Below are 20087 nucleotides of genomic sequence, written 5' to 3' on the forward strand. Positions count from 1 at the left end.
GAAAAGCAACAACAAGTTATATAAACTGAACTATATATATGCATTGTACCTTTCTATCCAGCAGGTTTCACTGCAGTATTATAGTGTGTGTTCTCTGTTCTCTGTGGTAATGTAATCACAGGATGTACCATCTGTATCATTAGTGTCTGTTTATGAAGCAGTGAAAAAACGTCACTGCTTCATTCTCCGACATTCTCAGAGGAGATTGTTCTCTGGATCCCAGTTTATGAAGCTTTGTAGATCGCTTCTCCTTTGGAGGAGTGAAGCGATCTACAAGCGCTTCAAACAGCGGAGAACGGTCCCTGATACTGGAATCTCGTGAGACTTTATGAGATTACAGGACCAGAAACTCACAGAAACACTGAGGTGTCTGTTTATTAAGCAGTGATATATTATCACTGCTCAGTACACAGACAGACGGCGTGGTTAATGCTAATAAAATAAATAGACCTCCTACATATATACACATAAATATGACATGGGGACATGGTTACTGTCTTTGGGGGGGGGGGGGGGGGTCTGACCTTGGTGGAAGGAAGTTAATAATCTTCCTTCTTCCCCTTCAGTTCTCCCCGATTCTCTCTTCACTCCCCGATTCTCCACTTCTGAGCTGGTGAATCGGGGAGGGTGAATTCTGACTCAGATCGCCAGTGAAGCACTAAGATCGCAGCTTCATAAACTGCCCATTTCTGCACCAGTTGATGAGGATTTTCAATGTGCGGAGAGCATTAGCGGGAAAACAAGTTCACGTTCTCCCCTGATTTCATAAACCATTTATGGACTGTGATCAGTGGCATTCCTCGGGATCACCGCTGTTCACTGCTTCATAAACGGACACTGTGTGTACTTGTTAGATATTTACTTCCTGTTTCTATCTACATGATGTAAAGCCATGATAAAGATAATCCTCCATCAAAGTAAACTATTTTCTGCATTTAACAAGATTCCAAGCGCATGATTCAATAACCTGCTAATAGTCTGGTCACTCCACAAGTCTGTGACTGAATGATAAAGGAAAAGCAGCAGACTGATGAATCTATGCCTCTGTCACGCTGCTCCCTCTTAGAAGCACAGACAACCAGTGATGATGTCACTGGGTCTAAAATAAGGTAAGCAACAAAAATGGAAAGGTTTATTTAAAAATGTCATTAGCAGGTTGATGAGCAGAAAGGAGAAATCAGGGAAGGCAAACTATAACAAGTTTAAACATCCACTTTAAAAGCTACAGTAAATGATGCATTAATAAATACAGAGCTGAATTAATGTTTGTTTTTTATTATTACCTGGAGTTTAGCTTTAAACATAGAACTACTTTACAGAGTAAAGTCACAGCATTTAGACTGCAGTGCCATCCCAGCAGCCTTTGTAGATTTATAGTTGCGGTCATTCTGGGACATCATGGCCTAAAAGCAGTTTATGTGTACATAGGCATATAGAGTGCATACTGTTATTGCTAGACCAACCTCATTGTAAATGGCTGCAGCTGTTGATAGGTCTTTGACATAAGTTGCACTGATTACTGGGACTCGTCTGAAATGTTACAAAAACATTTAATAGAATAGTGCCCTCCAGGATTAGAAGAGATTTCACTGTCCTTGTGATGAATTATGCTTGACTTAATTTAAGCTATCGTGACAAATTAAAAATATTTTTTTCCTAATTTAAAGATGCCCTCTGGGCTTCTGTGCAATTCACTGATGTGTAATTGGATGAAAGGGTTGTTCAAACGCATCATTATTTTATAGCCCGCGGAAGACCTTTTCTGTGATAGAGAAAAATCATTATGCTTGCTTCCTCTTGCATTCGGGCTTCATACTCTTAACAAAAAATGTTAAGCCTTGTCTTTATAAATGGTTTGTATTATGAAATAGCCACTTTCCAGCATTTTAATTAGATCCTCTATGTGGATGTCTAAGTGCCTTTGGAAGCACTATAAAAAATATTAATTCCCAAGTTATAACTATTAAAGCTAAATAAAAATAAATTGACATTGAGATGCAAACAGGGAGTGCATCTTACTTGCTAGGGCTTCACTGTTTCATCCAGACATTGTTTCGTCCCTCTCCCGGTCCTCATCCTCCCCGTTTCCCATTCTTAATGGTACCTGCAGGTTCCTTACTGCATCATACAGTGATGAGAGTGTTTTCCCACAGGCACTAGCCATATTGAGACCTGTTTTATGACTCTTATTAGTTCAGCAAACCAGGGACTCTTAGGTCTCGGGGTGGGGGTGGGGGGGGGGGGGTTAAACACAAATATCTGGCCATTTTCAAGTAGGGATAGATTTCAGTGTAGCTTGATTAGTCTGCCATTGTTCCACTGTGGGCGTGGTAAAAGAAGTTCTCAGCCATGTGTGTGAAGTCAAGTGTGATTTTCCTGAAAGGCCTGTAGGCCCAAGAGAGCAAGTCTGAGCAATGTGTAGGCAGCTGCTTAAAATTTCATTTGTGTGTTACATTCAAGAGTTATTGTTCAGCGATGTAATGGGTAAAACGTTGGGGTGTGTCTGCCATTTGGCCTGTGCAGCTTCCCATAGCAAAGCAGAAAGGGATTTTGCCAGGAGTAGAGAGGTTGGTTATGATAGTAAGAGGAACCATACACAAATAAATGCAGTGTTGCACCTAAGCGGTGTCACTCCTTAGCGGGACCCTGAAGTAGTACTGATAGTGAGCCATGTACCATCAGTTGGAAGCTAGTACGAACTAAAAGTATGTGACTCCACAGTATAGCCATGTGATTCATGAAGAACTATAATATGGGGATGATAAAGAATTACACGTTTGTGTCATTTATTCTGTAAAAGAAATTGCTAGTTAAGTAAATTGTGCAGTCTGATTTACTGTGTGAAGTCCTACAGTGTATAGGAACAGGGAATGAAATGTAGGCCTTCATGTTCACCTCAGGGTGATGGAAAGTAGGAGGTGAAAAGAAAAGAGGAGCAACCAGCTTGGGAAAGAAGGTGGTGGTGGCCAATAAGAGAGGTTCTGTCAGAGGGGTGGACCGGTGGCTGCATGGGCTACCCTTCTAAGCAGCAGAGACTCTATGTTAGGGACGACTACGTAGCAGAATCATCATATGGACTGGGCCTGGGCCACTGGTGTGGGAGGCCTTGCAGAGTAAACAGCAGCTTCCCAAAAGAACTGGAGTAGGAAAATCAGTGCTCAACACCATTTCCCTTAAAATTACTTTGTATTTAGTGCTGGAACAGGTGTAACTGGCAGGTGAGAAGACGTTATCCTTTCCGGTGTGGGATTCAGTGAGGTGCTTTGGTCTTCAGCCACAAGGTGTGCTAACTCACACATTAAAATGGTACTCTCATACCAATACTTTAAAAATAATAACAATTATGCACTTGCAGAGTTCTTATGAGGAAAACTGCAGTCTGAATCCCTTTGGATGTGATTAATCATTTGGGAGTATCTCACCAAAAATAAAATTTTAGTTACAGAGGATGCCTAGAATCTTACTTGTATCTCAGTGTAGACTTCTGGGAAAATCAGTGAGCCAATCACAAAAGCAGGAAATTCCATTGCTGGGGAAGTTATGTACACCAACAGAACACCTCCAGTTTTTTTACTTTTTTTCCCACAAAAAGGGAAGTTACCCTTCAACAACCCACTGCTTAAGGGTGGAGCGCTACTCCTTGCAGTTTTATAGTCGGCCCTGGTGTGGAAAATGGCTTAATAATCCAAGGCATAAGGTGGCACTCTTCCAACTTTTGTCACACACTGAGGTCAAACATTGGCAGGCCTCAGGAAGTAGACCCAGCCCTCACATCAGGAGCTGTCTGGAATCTGGCAGTAGCAGATTACATAAATCTTGTTATAAACCTAGTGGACTTTCTGAGTTTGCTACAGTTTCAGTATTTCCTAAAAAGAATTAAACTAGATTAATTTTTTTTAGGAATATTTTTCAAACTAACATTGATAGAAAAAATTTCAGTACATTTGATGACTTCACGAAGGTCGTTCAAAAGTACTTCAAAGTTTTGTTTGCTTTTAACATTCAGTTTTAGAAAAAAATTGAATTTCGTGAACGAGAACCATATTCACTATTAGAAATTTGTTAATTCGACAAAACTTTTCCATCCTCTTCATTTGAATATTCTCATCACTGCAGTCAAAAAATGAATGTCATTTTGACCCCACTAGCAATAAAAAAATCAAATGAACAATCTTAAAACTAAAAATCTTGAATGAAATTCTACTAGTGTATACCCACTTTTAGTTTTTAACTAACTTTTTGCCAGGAATTGCCAGTGGCTCTCACTGCTATCACTGAGCCTATGAGAGCTGCTGCTCTTGTGTACATCGATGGATCGAGATGGGGCTCAGGTAAGTATAAGGGGGGGGGGTGCTCTCAGAATGGATTTTACCTTAAAGTGGTTGTTAAGCCACTTAGTAAATTTTACGCAATCCCCTCTGCTGGAAAGCATCCTATGCTCCAGTGTCTGTGCTTTGTAAAAAATATGCCCATTTCTACATTATTTCACAGAACTGCTCGGCGCTCAGGTGACTCCTTGCTGCTCCCTCCCCAGTTCTGACAGGTAGAGCAGGAGGGGCCAAGGATCTCCTGCTGACATCATTCGGGAGGAGGAGAGGAGGAGAGAACCAAGACATCAGCTGGGGAGGAAATAAGGAGGGAGCCAAGACTTCAGGAGGGGAGCAGCGAGGAGTTACGTGAGCGCCAAGGTAGTAATGGCCATATTTTTTACAAAGCACAGACACTGGAGCATAGGATGCTTTCTAATAGAGGGGATTGCATGTAATTTACACAGTAATTTCAGCAGCAGGAGGGCTGGGGAGGGGAGAGCACTGTCTCTAGCTGACAGGCAGGGGAGGAGGACAGAGGAGAGCTGTGGATGACGGAGGCATGTAAACTGACCAGGGCTCAGCAGACTTGATAAACCGTGGTCAGATTACAGAGGGGAGGGCAGAACCAGGCAGGATCAGTCAGGTATTTCAGGTGATACAGGGAGCCAAATTACACAGCACAAGCCTTGTGCTGTATAACATGCTTTAAAGTAACAGAATCCAATTTTTTTTTTTTTTAGGGTTACAAATGCTTTGATTCAGAGAGTGCATTAAGGTAAAAAACCTTTAGCCTTTAAAACCACCTAGGCCTGGTTCACACCTATGCATTTTTGGAGCTTTTTGCTCTTTGCAGGGGAATTTTAGATGAACTAGCGGTTTTGAATACATTAACAAATTAAAGCTGCATTCCTGCTAACAGTTTATAAGTAGTTACAGCAAACAGTTTTCTTCATTGTGGGTTAATGGGCTGCAAATAAATAAACGCTGACCCTGTCAGTGGTAAATGGTTTGTCTCAGCCGACTAACTGCTACATCTGCAGAACAGCTTGTTAAGTTGAAAAATAACAGACTTACTGGCCAGATCACGAGGTAAAAATAAAAGAAAGAAAGGTTAAAAAAGAACACAACAACAACAAATACAGAGTTCACATCTAAGAATAGGTAAGCGGCAATATAATGTTTGCTTTAAGGTTTAATACCTCTTTAATATATTAAAAATGTTTTGTTTAGTGGAGTGGAACTATAACTTTGTTTTTGGAAAAAGATCAATGAGCGAAAGAAAACAATCCATAGTTGGAATATGCAACTAGTTTCATAAAACCAAGACAATCTCTTGTAAATGCAGTTTAATGAAACTTGGCACAGATTACTATCTGTTGTTTCTGTTTGTTCAGAGCGTGCATAAGAGTTTTAGGTATCTCTATGTAGCTTTCCGATACTTCACATGAGCTAAGGTATGTCCTTCACAAGGAAAACTTAGCAAAAAAAAAAAGCTCCATTCAAAAGCTTTGAAGCAAATTAAATAGGCACCTAGTAAAATTACACTTGGCTTTGCAGTCTTATTCTAGGCTTTTGGGAAGATATTGGTATTATGTGTTGGCCATGTTGCCTTTAAAAAGAAAACGCAGCACTGCCAGCATTGCAAACAAAGTGAAGAAAAGTTAATTTTTTTGCTGGAGTTGATCTTTCTAATAGTGGAAATCCAGTCATTTTATTTTTACTCTGAGTTTGGTTATTCTTAGTTCATTGTAAATTAAATGTTTTTTTTTCATAGTTTTTTTCATATGGAGTTGGCAGAGCTTTGTTACAAGATGCTATATTGCTGAGCCACCCTGAGAACTCAAAGGAAGGAGCTTGGAACATGGGCACACTATGGACTGGGCTAAAAATGAAGGATTTCTAGAAGCCACAATGATTTATCTAGAAGGGAGTAAGGATGAGCTCAGGCGTGTTTGCAGCTCCACGTACCCGCGCCCACCAGGGAGCTTACACTCCGCAACGCTAATCACAGGTAGTGAGATATTTCCCAATCTGTGCAGCCACAGATCGGGAAATGTCTCACTGCGTGTGATTAGCGCTGTGGAGTGTCAGCTTCCTGGCGGGCACAGGCATGTGGAGTTGCGAACACGCCTGAGCTCATCCTTAGAAGGATGATCAAAGATACAACTATGTTGGTGTCCCTTGTTAGTTTTACATTGTATTTTTTAGAACTGCCTACCCAATCTGTCATTTGAAGTAAAACACATAGCCAAGTATTATTCTCCACATTTTTTTATTGTGCATTAAAAAAAGAAAACAAATAAAATTAGACATGCTATCTGCAATAGCAATTAACCAAAAGGTGCATTCTGTGCATCCAAAAATATAGAAAATATACCAAATCAAATCATTATTTAACCAAAAAATAAAATAAAAGCCTTATGCATGTGTCCTGCTTCTTAATATAGGGGGTCAACAATGCCAAGAGTTGGTGAAAGCAGGGGTCCGTCATCCGGAGATAATTCCAAAAATGATCTGAATTATTCTCCTGGAGCTCCAGCAGCAAAGGCATATGACATAATTGGTCACGATTAATAACCCAACCAATTTTTGGTCCAAGAAATCCTCCTCCTCCTGTTCCTGGACTGGACTTGGGTCAAAGCAATAACTCCAAGGCCAATAATAAATAATACGTTATCTCTTCCGATTCCGCAATATGGCTGGTTGACGAACGGCCATTCAGAAAAGAACTTAAAAGTGCAAAATCAAAAGTGCAAATCAACACTCACCAAACTTCTACTAACATGAAATTAGCAGAAGGGGCCCAAAAGGTGGCGCTAAAGAGTTGAAAAACCACGTAGTACGTCACTACGTTCGTGTTTGTTGGCCGACATTTGTGTGCCGTTTGTGTGCAAGACAAAATCCAGGCACCCGCCTTCGGACAAAAGTCCAAGGTTTTGTCTGCAGAAAATCTGATTGTGTGTACGAGGCTTTACAGTTAAATTTTTCCCAGCTATATATATGTGGCCTAAAAAACACCACCCTTTTGGTTTGGGGAAGGAAAGAGAGGGAGGTGTTCTATGGTTGTGTCCTAGGGTGACAATGTTGCTCCTCCATAGGTATTGTACAGTGAGGATCACCACATCTAAGAACTGGTTCCCTGCAATATATTACATTTTTGTTTTTGGGTGTAGATATGCTTTAAATTCTTCGTATATGCATACTGTGGTCAATTGTATAGCAGAATGTAAAGATAAGGGTCATTTAATGTGTTTTTTCATAATTTCTTTTTAAATTGCAGGAAAAAAGTATGTTTATTGAAGTTGCTACAGGCCATGCAGAACTGTATTAATGTATGAAATACGGACTGTCATTAGCTGTCAGTGCTACACCAGACATAACAAATATACATTCTTCCAGACAAAGTATTTATACTTGGAGACATTCATGGGAATTTCCACTTGGAGTCGACCAGTTTCCGTTTCTATCTTTGGCTTCTGTATAAAATCTTGGCCTGACTTTACAAAAATAGCCCAGAAATTTCCCAACAGCTCCCACGTCGGGGCCAAGTTCAGAAAAGACCTACATGTAATGTGAAAAGGAACACAATTTATCTGCTGCAAAATCATTAACTATGATCGGTTGCCAGCTCAGATGAGCATCAAGCTGCTGGGTCAGCCTTATCTTGGCTATGTCTTCTACCTACATGCTGTGGAAATGGTTTACTTACCATGAATCATAGTGCTGAGTGGTCATATAGTTCCCATGTACAGTCCCTCGTCCATTTCAAATTCTTTATAGCTGTTACACCAATACATGTGGACAGGAGAATCAACATGTGGTCCATAGTTTCCTGTATTTATGTGAGCGTGATACATGATGATAAAAAGCATGGAAATAGTAGAAAAAAAATAATTGTGTGTTTATTATCTCCCCAAAAGGATAGAGAAGTTCTTCTGAATAAATCTGCTGTGGAGACATATGGGTTCTGCAACTGTTACCTTTTTTCTGAAAATCCCAGTTGCCTGGTTGTTATGCTGACAATCTGGCTTACATATTTTGAGTCACTGACCTGACTTGGTATATGCAAAATCAAAATAATTTTTAGAAGTCTTTATTTGCATACATGTGCCAGATAAATGACTTACAATGTTGAATCAAAAGGTCAGTTTTAGACTGCGGGGCAACTAGCATTTGCAGAATGAGTCAGTAATGGTAATGGCAATGTTGGTAATGTTAGCCTCCATGTTTCTTTTTGGAAAGTTTTTCTTTAAATTGAACCTGTATTCCATTCTGGGTCTCTTGGTCAGCAAGTGTCTTTTGGCGACACAATACTATTGTCTGTAATACTATGCAATGTTCATGATACTTTGCTTCTTTGTATACTCAATAAAAACTTATTGAAAGTAAATTTAATCTGTATTTACCCATGCAGGGCAAATAACAGGTTTTCCTAGTTGGAGGCAATTAAGCCTGTTTTAGCTTCAATCTGCTAATTGTTGTTACTCTGGTGTGACATCTTTTTGAATTGCACCACTTTGTTTTTTGTTCACTGCTTGTATTTTTTCCTTTTCAGACTGCGGATTGAATGTACATAAACAGTGTTCCAAATACGTGCCCAATGACTGCCAGCCAGATCTGAAGCGCATCAAGAAAGTATACAGCTGCGACCTTACCACCCTGGTGAAAGCACACAATACCCCGAGGCCCATGGTAGTGGACATGTGCATCCAGGAGATTGAGCAAAGAGGTTAGCCATTTATTCCTGTCCATCACTTCTTCCGAATATACACCGATCTCAAAGGTTGCATGGTCCTTATCTCTCCTCCCCTGAGATAAATGTGCATTGAATTATCACAAACAAACCCAATTATAGCCATCATGATGTTCTCTTATTATACATAGACCTCGATCTATAAGGCAACAGCCATCGTCATTATTACAGAGCGTGTAAGCAGACAGTATAAGAGATACCCCTTTCTGAGCTTATAATTGCCTGAGAGATCCTGATAAGCCTACTGTTGGGTGACTGATGCCTGTGTGGAAGAGATTACTAATGTGGACTTTTCCACTTTACAGTCATTATCAATGTAGATCATAATCAATTGCTGTTAGATTCCTATAAGAAGCTAATTTCTACAAATCTATACGTTATGTTTTGAAGTGAATACTCTAAGGGAAGATAAATACAGTATATTCATCTAGGTAATGTTACTAGCAGTATGATGTGCAGTTCAGAAAATGAAGGGAAAGTAATCGGGAGGCTTCTTTAACATAGTACTCTTGAATACCCGTATCCTTATTTCATGATCTATCATAATTCCTTAAGAAAGAATTGCTAGTATTGTTCCATAGCAACAAATCTCTCATTTTTCAGGGTGGTTTCTGTGTTGTGTGCAATCAGTTCTGAAGTATGGGTTATTGTAGAATACATTTGTGTTCTTTAATGACTAAATCTCCATTTATTGGTCTCAATGCGGAAACTGCCCTTTTCCCATGTTCTAATTTTACATTTCCCCCATCTCCCTCCTTCTCTGGCACATAGTTACCATAGAGGCCTGGAACAATGATTCTAAGCAGGAAGAAGCGCTTTTCACAAGAGACTAATTGGGAATTCCCCAGGCTGCACCTGCAGGACCCATCACTACTTCCCTCCCAGATGTGAGCCATGTTTAAAGTGCAATGCACACTGGAGTCAAAATAAAAAATAAATTTAATTTTTGTATATGATTAGATGATGAAGTCGGTAGAGCTTCAGCTTATTCACTAAGCTAGGTGAAAATGTCCTTGCAGCGTGAACAGTCTTTTGTCTTTAATAAATTAAAGGATAAGTTCACCTTTCTGAAAAAAAATTAAGAAATGCACATTCTTTGCAAGTAAAAAAATGTGCATTTATTATTTATTTGTTAGGAGCCTGTAAATCATTGCACCCACATTCAGCATATTATGAGGCAATCTCAGGCTTCTGCACACTGTCAGTGTATCTGTCTGCTTGTACATGCAGGCAGTTACACGACAGGAAGATTCAATGAACTATCTAGAGCAAGGGTCTCAAAGTACCGAGCCGCGGGCCGTAAATGGACCGGTTACAAATGGCGCTCAGGCAGGGCCGACTCTAGATGGGTGTGACATGTGGCAGTACGCAGCGGCTGGGAGCTTTCTCTCTCCGTCTCCTCTCCCCTGTATGCTGCTGTAGCCCAGCACACACAACACAGGAGAGCGGACGGGGATCCACCCATCGCCCCGCCTACCTAGTTCTATCGCAAAGTGCCCGCTGAAAAATGTCTTCAGTCGGCTATTGTACGCAGGTGCTGTCTTGCCGACACAACTGGTGATCGTAAAATCAGCTGTTGTGCTGTTATGTACAGCACATGCGCAATTCGTCCCGAGCACTATTCGATAGCGGGCAATTCTTGACAGAAAACCGGCCCCAGATCCAGGGTCCTGCTGCCACCACAGGGAGCGGAAGATTGTGGTGTTCTCGGGGTGCCCTGCCACTAGGCCTGTGGTGAAGCCAGGTCCTGAAAGGAGGAGAGGACTCGGGAGGCAGAAGAGGTCACTATCAAATTATCACAAGCCATGTTTATCAATCAGGGGCATGCTGACAATTCCAATTTGAATGCACTCAATAAGAAATTTTGTACATCTCCAGACCACCTATGATTTTCATATAACTAGTGCTGCATACTTGAGTAAAACGTGACCCAGACTGTGAAGGGACGGCATGCATACAGACACAATTTTGTGGGCTAGGTATAGCGCAGTGCAGTGAACACAGAGCTCAAGCTTGGCAATAGTAATATATTGTGCAAAAGTTTAGCAAGTACAAACAGGCCCAGCAGGGGGATACACCTGCCCTGAGCCACTTACACCCATAAGCATATACTTGGGGGGCACACAATTATCTAATTTGGCAGCTTATCAGGGAAAAACAATGTTGATTGGTGTAAGTTCTCTAAACATTATGATTAATGTTTCCTCTACTACCAGTTTAGAGACACCCAATAAATTCGATTTTTCATATTTGTGGATCTTCCTAATGGGATTCCAAAATTAATGTTTCAACTATGCAGACACAACAATTATAGCCTCTAATGAGTATATATACAGTTGTGCTCATAAGTTTACATATCCTGGCAGAATTTATGATTTCTTGGCCATTTTTCAGAGAATATGAATGATAACACACAAACTTTTCTTTCACTCATGGTTAGTGTTTGGCTGAAGCCATTTATTATCAATCAACTCTGTTTATTCTTTTCAAATCATTATTGAAAACAGAAACTACCTAAATGACCCTAATCAAAAATTGACATACCCTGATGATTTTGGTCTGATAACATGCACACAAGTTGACACAAAGGGGTTTGAATGGCTATTAAAGGTAACCGTCCTCACCTGTGATCTGTTTGCTTGTAACTAGTGTGTGTGTATAAAAAGGTCAATGAGTTTCTGGACTCCTGACAGACCCTTGCATATTTCATCCAGTGCTACACTGACATTTCTGAATTCTGAGTCAAAAGCAAAAAAATTGTCAAAGGATCTGTGGGAAATGGTAGTTGAACTGTATACAACAGGAAATGGATATAAAAAGATATCCAAGGATTTTTGAATGTCAATCAGCAGTGTTCAAACTCTAATCAAGAAGTGGAAAATGAGGGGTTCTGTTGAAATCAAATCACGGTCAGGTAGACAAACTAAAATTTCAGCCATAACTGCCAAGAATTTTTTTTGGGATGCAAAGGAAAACCCACAAATAACTTCAGGTGAAATACAGGACTCTATAAAAATGTGGTGTGGCTGTTTCAAGATGCACAATAAGGACACACTTGAAGAAAGATGAGCTGCATGGTCGAGTCGCCAGAAGAAAGCCATTACCACACAAATGCCACAAAGTATCCTGCCAAACAGCCAAGAGACAAGCTTCAAACCTTCTGGCACAAATTTATTTGGAGTGATGAGACCAAAACTGATCTTTTTGGCCACAACCATAAACATTACATTTGGAGAAGAGTCATCAAGGCCTATGATGAAAGGTAAACCATTCCTACTGTGAAACACGGAGGTGGATTGCTAATGTTTTGGGGATGTGTGAGCTACAAAGGCACAGGAAGTCGGGTCAAAATTGATGGCTAGATGACTGCAGTATGTTATCAAAAAATAATGGAGGATCATTTGCATTCATCAGCCAGGAAGCTGCGCATGGGACGTACTTGGACATTCCAACATGACAATAATCCAAAACACAAGGCCAATTCGACCTGTCATTGGCTACAACAGATTAAAGTGAAGGTTCTTGAGTGGCCATCTGTCTCCTGCCCTCAATATCATTGAGCCACTCAGGGGAGATCTCAAACGTGCAGTTCATGCAAAACAGCCCAAGAATTTACAGGAACGGGACTGTCTTTTGCCAAGAGGAATGGACAGCTTTACCATCTGAGAAGATAAAGAGCCTCATCCACAAATACCACAAAAGACTTCAAGCTGTCATTAATGTTGAAGGGGGAAATACACGGTATTAAGAACTGGGGTATGTAAACTTTTGGTAAGAGTCATTTGGGTAGTTTCTGTTGTCATTATGATTTAAAAGGAGTAAACACAGTTGATTGATAATAAATGGCTTGAGCCAAACACAAACCATGAGTGAAAGAAACGTTTTTGTGTTATTCATATTCTCAGAAAAATGGCCAAGAAATCATAAATTCTGCCAGGGCATGTAAACTTATGAACACAACTGTAATGAGGTACAGGCAACGTATCACTTTATTATTGATCCTTTTCTTCTCTGTAAAGAAGTGCAATGGATGTTTCACCATGTAATCCTTCACTAAATTTGCTTTGTAGTATAAATGGGCTTAATATCAATGCTTTTGATGTGCTGTTCACATACATTAAAGTATAACTAAAGGCAAAACAAATGTATTTTTTATTTTTTTGGACACAATGGAGAGGGATTAGAATACCTATTAAATTGTTATTCATGTCTCTGCCCCCCCATTAGGGAGATTCACCCTCTCCTAAAAAAAGGGGGTTGTCCCCAGAAAAGTAACAGAGGAGATGTTTTGGCAACCTAGGGGAGTGCAAGGCATTCTCTTATTTGCAGGGATTTCCTCTCACTTCTTGTTTTAGCTATGGGGCACAAAGTGTGGGTAATTTTCAGTTGATGTTTTGCCTTCAGTTGATCCCAATGCACTTCTGTGAAATTTCACTTTTTTTCACAATTAACATTTTTAAAAATATGCAACAATGGAGATGGATATATTGCATTTTTTTTACTTTTTCTGCTTATAGGCTTGAAGTCAGAAGGCCTGTACAGAGTTTCAGGTTTTACAGAGCACATTGAAGATGTAAAAATGGCGTTTGATCGAGGTGAGTTATCAGTATATATCAGGAAGGGGAATGAATTGTGCCTGTGTTGTGCTATATATAGCAAACCGTAAAGTTTTTTATTTGTTATACCAGTTTTTCCTGTATCTCATGCCAATTTTAATGTTATGCTGGGCAGTATAAAATTATTCTTTGACAATATAATAATAAAAGACAGCAATTTTGCTGCCATATAAAAATAAATTTTTACTCCAGGTGGCTCCATGCATGTCATTAAACTCAAAAGCATTCTCTGGTATAATTTACAGTCTAACTTTATTTAGTTTTGAAGAGGTGGTGAAGAGTTAGAACCATAGGTAGGTAGAAAATTTGTGTACATTGTATGGATGCATGTAGGCCCACTGGGATGTCCAAGCCCATTAAGAGTCAGAAGGGTGCTATTGACCTGCATCTCTATACACAGAGAATATGTGTTTGTAATTGAATTAGGGAGTAATTGAATTAGGGGAAAAAAATTGTTCTTGCACAAGGACCATTGCTGAAAACACATGACACTGGTTAGAACCTCTGTTATGTTTTATTATTTTCTGTGTTTCTGTTGTGAAGACTTTCACCCTTCCAGAGTGAAGGCCATGAATTTGGAAGATGCACTGTTGGTAATATTTTTTCCAGATTGGATGAGCAGGATGTCATGATGTTACAAATGCTCCTGAGTAGCACGGCTCACCTGGAATCTCCCACTGTAGCTGCTCCGGTACAACCTGTGTTGCAGGCTGTCCCTGCTGCTTTTCCACCTGCCTCGAGTACTACCTTTTATAAGAAGTATGTCTGGTTCCGTTCCGCTTCCCCAGCGATTTGTGTGCGATCCAGTCCAATGCAGAGGGTTTCTCAACCAGGTTGAGATATACTTTGAGATACTGCCCCAGGCGTTTCCCACGGACAGAAGCAAAGTAGGAATCTTTGCTTTCTGAGAGAGCCTTGGCCTGGGAAACCCCTCTATGTGAGATCCAAAGACCTGTTGTCTTGAGTTACCCTGAGTTTGTGGCTTCCTTTAAAAGGGTATTTGACATTCCTGCATGCTCCACTTCTGCTGCCAAGTGCCTCATGTCCATCAAACAGAGTACGAGAACTGTTGCTGATTAGGCCATTGAATTCCATACTCTGGCAGCAGAGGTTGCATGGAACAATGAGGCCCTCGTGGCTTTTTCTCATGGTTTCTCAGATACCATCAAGGATGAGATAGCAGCCTGAGATGTACCCACTGAGTTGGAGAAGTTGATCACGTTTGCCATCCTCAATGACTCCATACCTCCTGTATATTTGTCTTCAAGCTTTGCAGTCCCACCCTTGCCTCCCTCACCTCCCATGCCTCCTGGTACTGAGTCGGTCAGTGAAGATGAACCCATGCACTTGGGCTTCATGCATCTCTTTGCGGTGACCCTTTTGTGCACAGTTGGGAATTCAGCTTGCTTTCTCCTCTGCACCCGCAATCTAATGGGGCTGCAAAACAAGCCATTCAGTCTTTTGAGCAATTTCTATGTTGCTATATTTCTGACCATCATAACAACTGGTCAGACTGCTTCCCGATTGTCCCTGAATTCTGCTTCCCGATTGTCCCTGGTTATGGCGAACTATGGTTTCCAACCTTCCATGTTGCCTGACTCATTTGTTCCACAGAATATTCCTGTGTTAGAGGAGCATCTCCGTGGTCTTTGTTTCACTTGAGCACAAGTCCAGGCTTTGCGACATGCTAATGATAGGTACAGACTCCTTGCTGACCACAGACGCCTGCCTGCACCTTCCTACCAGGTTGGGGATAGGGTCTGGCTGTCATCTCGCAACCTCTGACTTTGTGTTCGCTCTCTGAAGTTCGCACCTCGGTTTATTGGGCCTTTCTGTATTGTTTGCAGGATTAACCCAGTGGCTTACGCATTAGACCTTCCTTCTAATATGCGTTTCTCAAATGTATTTCATGTCTCCTTATTAACACCTTTGGTCTGCAACCACTTTACCACTTTGGTGCCTCGTCCTCACCCTGTACAGGTTGAGATTCATAAGAAGTATGAAGTACAGTCCATTGTTGACTCTCGTAGGTTCCGTGGGCGCATACAGTACCTGGTGCATTGGAAAGGGTACGATCCAGAGGAACACTCTTGGGTCTCATCCTCGGACGTACATGCCCCTGTCCTCCTCCGTGATTTCCATAGACGTTTTCCCCTTAAGCCTGGTGGACCTCCGAGGGGGATGGGTCATTGAGGAGGGAGTACTGTCAGGGCTGGTCTCAGCCATTCCTGCATGTCCCCCATTGGCCACTTATGTTCCTTCCACCAACCTGCTTGTCATGCTTTATCCTGCCGTGACTGGGGGTTGATGGGTAAAACCATAACGCCCTGCGAGAGAACATGCTATTCAACACACCAGAGGTGTTGGCTAGTATTGGTGCACAGAGATCTGCTAGAGTGTGGATTCTCAGCTAACTGGCCAGTGGACAAATAAATATAAACCTGCTTCTTTATACTGTTGCTGTTTTTTTTTCTTCTTAAGCCCCTGAGAGCCACTTTAAACTACATATTCTGTTATGCAAACAAACCGAAAACAGTTTGAAATTGTGCTTCGGCTGCAGTTCAAAGGTCCTATGTCAACTCAGGATAAAAACTATGGACCAGTGTAATGTTGTACTCATTGATTTGTGCAACTAACATTGTTCTTTAACTTATTAAACACAATTTTTAATAGTCCTCAATGTACCCAAGGTTTTTTGAAAAAGCCAACACAATATTAAATGGAAATACTTTTCCACTATAGAAGAAGTGAAGGGTATTCTTATTAAAGAGCATATGGATTCAGTTTCAGCATTACAAAATGCAAGCCATTTTGTTCAATGGAGTGGAAATCTTTGCAAATGCTATTTGATATTTGTAATCCATCTCCTTAGTACCAATAAGGTGACTCTATAAAATATTTAGGTTGATGTCTGTTTGGAAAATGGTTTTAGCTTTCACAAGGAGTCCTGCCTTTTAGAAAAGGAAATTCTCATCATGTTACTGTCATTATTAACACAGAGAAGGGGAAATCATAAAACCTACAATATTTTCTGCTACACATATACGCTATGACATCACAAAATGTAGTAATTTGTGAAGTGGAGATGTGAATATTTTATACGGTCATAGTCACACCGAAAAAATATTTAAATATATAGATTGCTGTATTATAAATATATAAAAAAACAGTGTGCTGATTGAATATACTGTATATGCAAACACATTTGTGAGTCTGTAATTATTAATGACCAAGGTAACCTGTGCAAACAAATCCATAAAACAAATCACAATGTCCAAAAAAAAAAGTCTCCAAAAAAATGTGAAAAATAAAATCCTATTCAGACGTGCACGTGAAGTCCGTGACCAGGAACCCCCAAGGGTATATGCTCACCTTACAGATGGAGTCTTAAAACAAACCTTAAATCAGGGATTTAAGGTTGCAACTGCCGGTGGCTATCCTACTTAGCATGTGCACACTCTCAGTAGATTGTCAATGAACTTGGTGGTAAATACAGCTTCAGAATCAAGCCCAGCTCAAAGAAAAAAGCCTCATAATGTACACTGTAAAAATATTTTTATTAGTAAAAAACATATATCGACTCAGGTTTGTAAACCAGAGTAAACCAGAGTAACAGGCATAAAAAAAGCCAACACATCCCCTTGTATCGCAATGCAGTCGCAGGGTGCAGTCAAGCCACATTATGGGGAGAACTGTAAAAGCTGTCAGATCACTCACAAACTCTCCTGGATCGGTTAAGCTCATTACTTTCCTCGTTGTGCAGTCATCATGGCCGTTTCATCCTACATTTTTCATCATTATGACATCATCAGGAGCACCTGATGTCACATCAAAAGACAGAACAGAGCTGAATCATTTGAGGAGTGAGAGTGAGTTTGTAAGTGACATGTCGGCTTCTATTGTTCTTCCCATAGCACAGCTTGACAGCAAGCTGGATTGAGATGTGAGGGGAGTAGGTGGTTTGATCCTTTTTTATGCCTGGCACTCTGGTTTACAAACATGAGTGCATGTATGTTTTTTATTAATAAAAGTATTTTTACAGTGTATACTATGAGGCTCTCTTTTTTTCTTTTGAGTTGGGCTTTGACCATCAATCGAAAGTGTTTACATGCTTATGGGATATTTACCTGCAGCTGCCATCCAAAATCCCTGGTTGTTTTAAGGCTCCATTCGCACCTCTAATGAGAGCCCATTTGTAAGGTGAGCATATACCCTTGGGGGTGCCTGATGGCGATCTTCATGCGCACTTTCGAATAGGATTTTACTTTGCACATTTTGTTTAGAGAATTTTTCTTGTACATTGTGGTTTGTTGCACAAATTTGTTTGCATGGATTATCTTGGACTTTACTAGTTATGGACTCATACATTTTTATTGATAGTAATATAGCAACATTATATATTCTAAAAGGCACTCATTTTTTGATATATATCTATAGTTCAGCTCTTTGCACATACAGTATCTCACAAAAGTGAGTACACCTCTCACATTTTTGTAAATATTTTATTATATCTTTTAATGTGACAACACTGAAGAAATTACACTTTGCTATAATGTAAAGTAGTGAGTGTACAGCTTGTATAACAGTGTACATTTTCTGTCCCCTCAAAATAACTCAACACACAGCCATTAATGTCTAAACTGCTCTCAAAGAAATGAATACACCCCTAAGTGAAAATGTCCAAATTGGGCCCAATTAGCCATTTTCCCTCCCCGGTGTCCTGTAACTTGTTAGTGTTACAAGGTCTCACATGTGAATGGGGAGCAGGTATGTTGAATTTGGTGTTATCGCTCCCACTCTCTCATACTGGTCACTGAAAGTTCAGCATGGCACCTCGTAGCAAAGAACTCTCTAAGGATCTGAAAAAAAAGAATTGCTGCTCCACATAAAGATGGCCTATGCTATAAGAAGATTGCCAAGACCATACAGTAGTTTAACAGGACAGGATCTATTTAGAACAGGCCTTGCCATGGTCGACCAAAGAAGTTGAGTGAACGTGCTCAGCATCATATCCAGGGGTTGTCTTTGAGAAATAAATGTTTGCGTACTGCCAGTATTGCTACAGAGGTTGAAGGGGTGGGGGGTCAGCGCCACACATTACATCAAATTGGTTTGCATGGCTGTCTTCCCAGAAGGAAGCCTCTTCTAAAGATGATGCGCAAGAAAAAAACTGTTTTCTGAAGGCAAGCAGACTAAGGACATAGATCACTGGAACCATGTCCTGTGGTCTGATGAGACCAAGATGATCTTATTTGGGTCAGATGGTGTCAAGCGTGTGTGGTGGCAACCAGGTGAGGAGTACAAAGACAAGTGTCTACAGTCAAGCATGGTGGTGGTAATGTCATGGTCTGGGGCTGCATAAGTGCTGCTGGCACTGGGGACCTACAGTTTATTGAGGGAACCATGAATGCCAACATGTACTGTGACATACTGAAGCAGAGCATGATCTCCTCCCTTTGGAGACTTGGCCACAGGGCAGTATTCCAATATGATAATGACCCCAACACACACCTCCAAGATGACCACTGCCTTGCTAAAGAAGCTGAGGGTAAAAGTGATGGACTGGCCAAGCATGCCTCCAGACCTAAACTCTATTGAGCATCTGTGGGGCATCCTCAAACAGTCAAGCAAGCTCTCTAACATCCACCAGCTCTGTGATGTCATCATGGAGGAGTGGAAGAGGACTCCAGTGGCAACCTGCAAAGCTCTGGCGAAATCTATGCTCAAGAGTGTTAAGGCAGTGCTGGAAAATAATGGTGGCCACACAAAATATTGACAATGTGGGCCCAATTTGGACATTTTCACTTGGGGGTATACTCACTTTATTTGCCAGCAGTTTAGACATTAATGGCTGTGTGTTGAGTTATTTTGAGGGGACAGCAAATTTACACAGTTATACAAGCTGTACACTCACTACATTACTTTGTAGCAAAGTGTAATTTCTTCAGTGTTGTCACATGAAAAGATATATTAATATATTTACAAAAATGTGAGGGGTGTACTCACTTTTGTGAGATATTGTATATGTTTGTTTTTACTACATACACTTTGGGGTTTATTTACTAAAGGCAAATCCAGTTTGCACTGCAAGTGCACTGCAAGTACACTTGAAAGTGCACTTGGAAGTGCAGTCGCTGTAGATCGCTGCAGATCTGAGGGGAAGCTCTGAAATGAGGGGAATCTCTGCTGATTTTATCATCCAATCATGTGCAAGAAAAAATTTTGTTTTTTATTTTCCTTGCATGCCCCCCTCAGATCTACAGTGACTGCCCTTCCAAGTGCACTTTCAATGCAATTTCAAGTGCACTTTGCACTTGTAGTGCAAAATGATTTTTCCTTTCATAAATAACCTCCATTGGGTAACATTCAGGAAAGTTTGATTAATAAGGGCCTTTTTTTACTGGTTTT

At 40.6% G+C, this 20087-nt stretch overlaps 1 protein-coding gene across 2 annotated transcripts in view; it reads left to right on the forward strand.

The window, feature by feature from the left end:
- The window catches only part of CHN2 (chimerin 2), a 465335-nt gene that overhangs the window by 418236 nt on the left and 27012 nt on the right, over positions 1-20087 (forward strand). For both annotated transcript variants that reach the window (XM_077491359.1, XM_077491360.1), the window contains 2 exons: positions 8866-9039; positions 13581-13658. In XM_077491359.1, the coding sequence (XP_077347485.1) occupies positions 8866-9039; positions 13581-13658 (252 nt within the window). The remainder of the gene's footprint in view (positions 1-8865; positions 9040-13580; positions 13659-20087) is intronic.

The sequence above is a fragment of the Lithobates pipiens genome, unplaced genomic scaffold (assembly GCF_037356315.1).
Source record: "Lithobates pipiens isolate NorthernLeopardFrog02 unplaced genomic scaffold, aLitPip1_a1.2 Scaffold_19, whole genome shotgun sequence".
NCBI classification, from domain to species: Eukaryota; Metazoa; Chordata; class Amphibia; order Anura; family Ranidae; genus Lithobates; species Lithobates pipiens.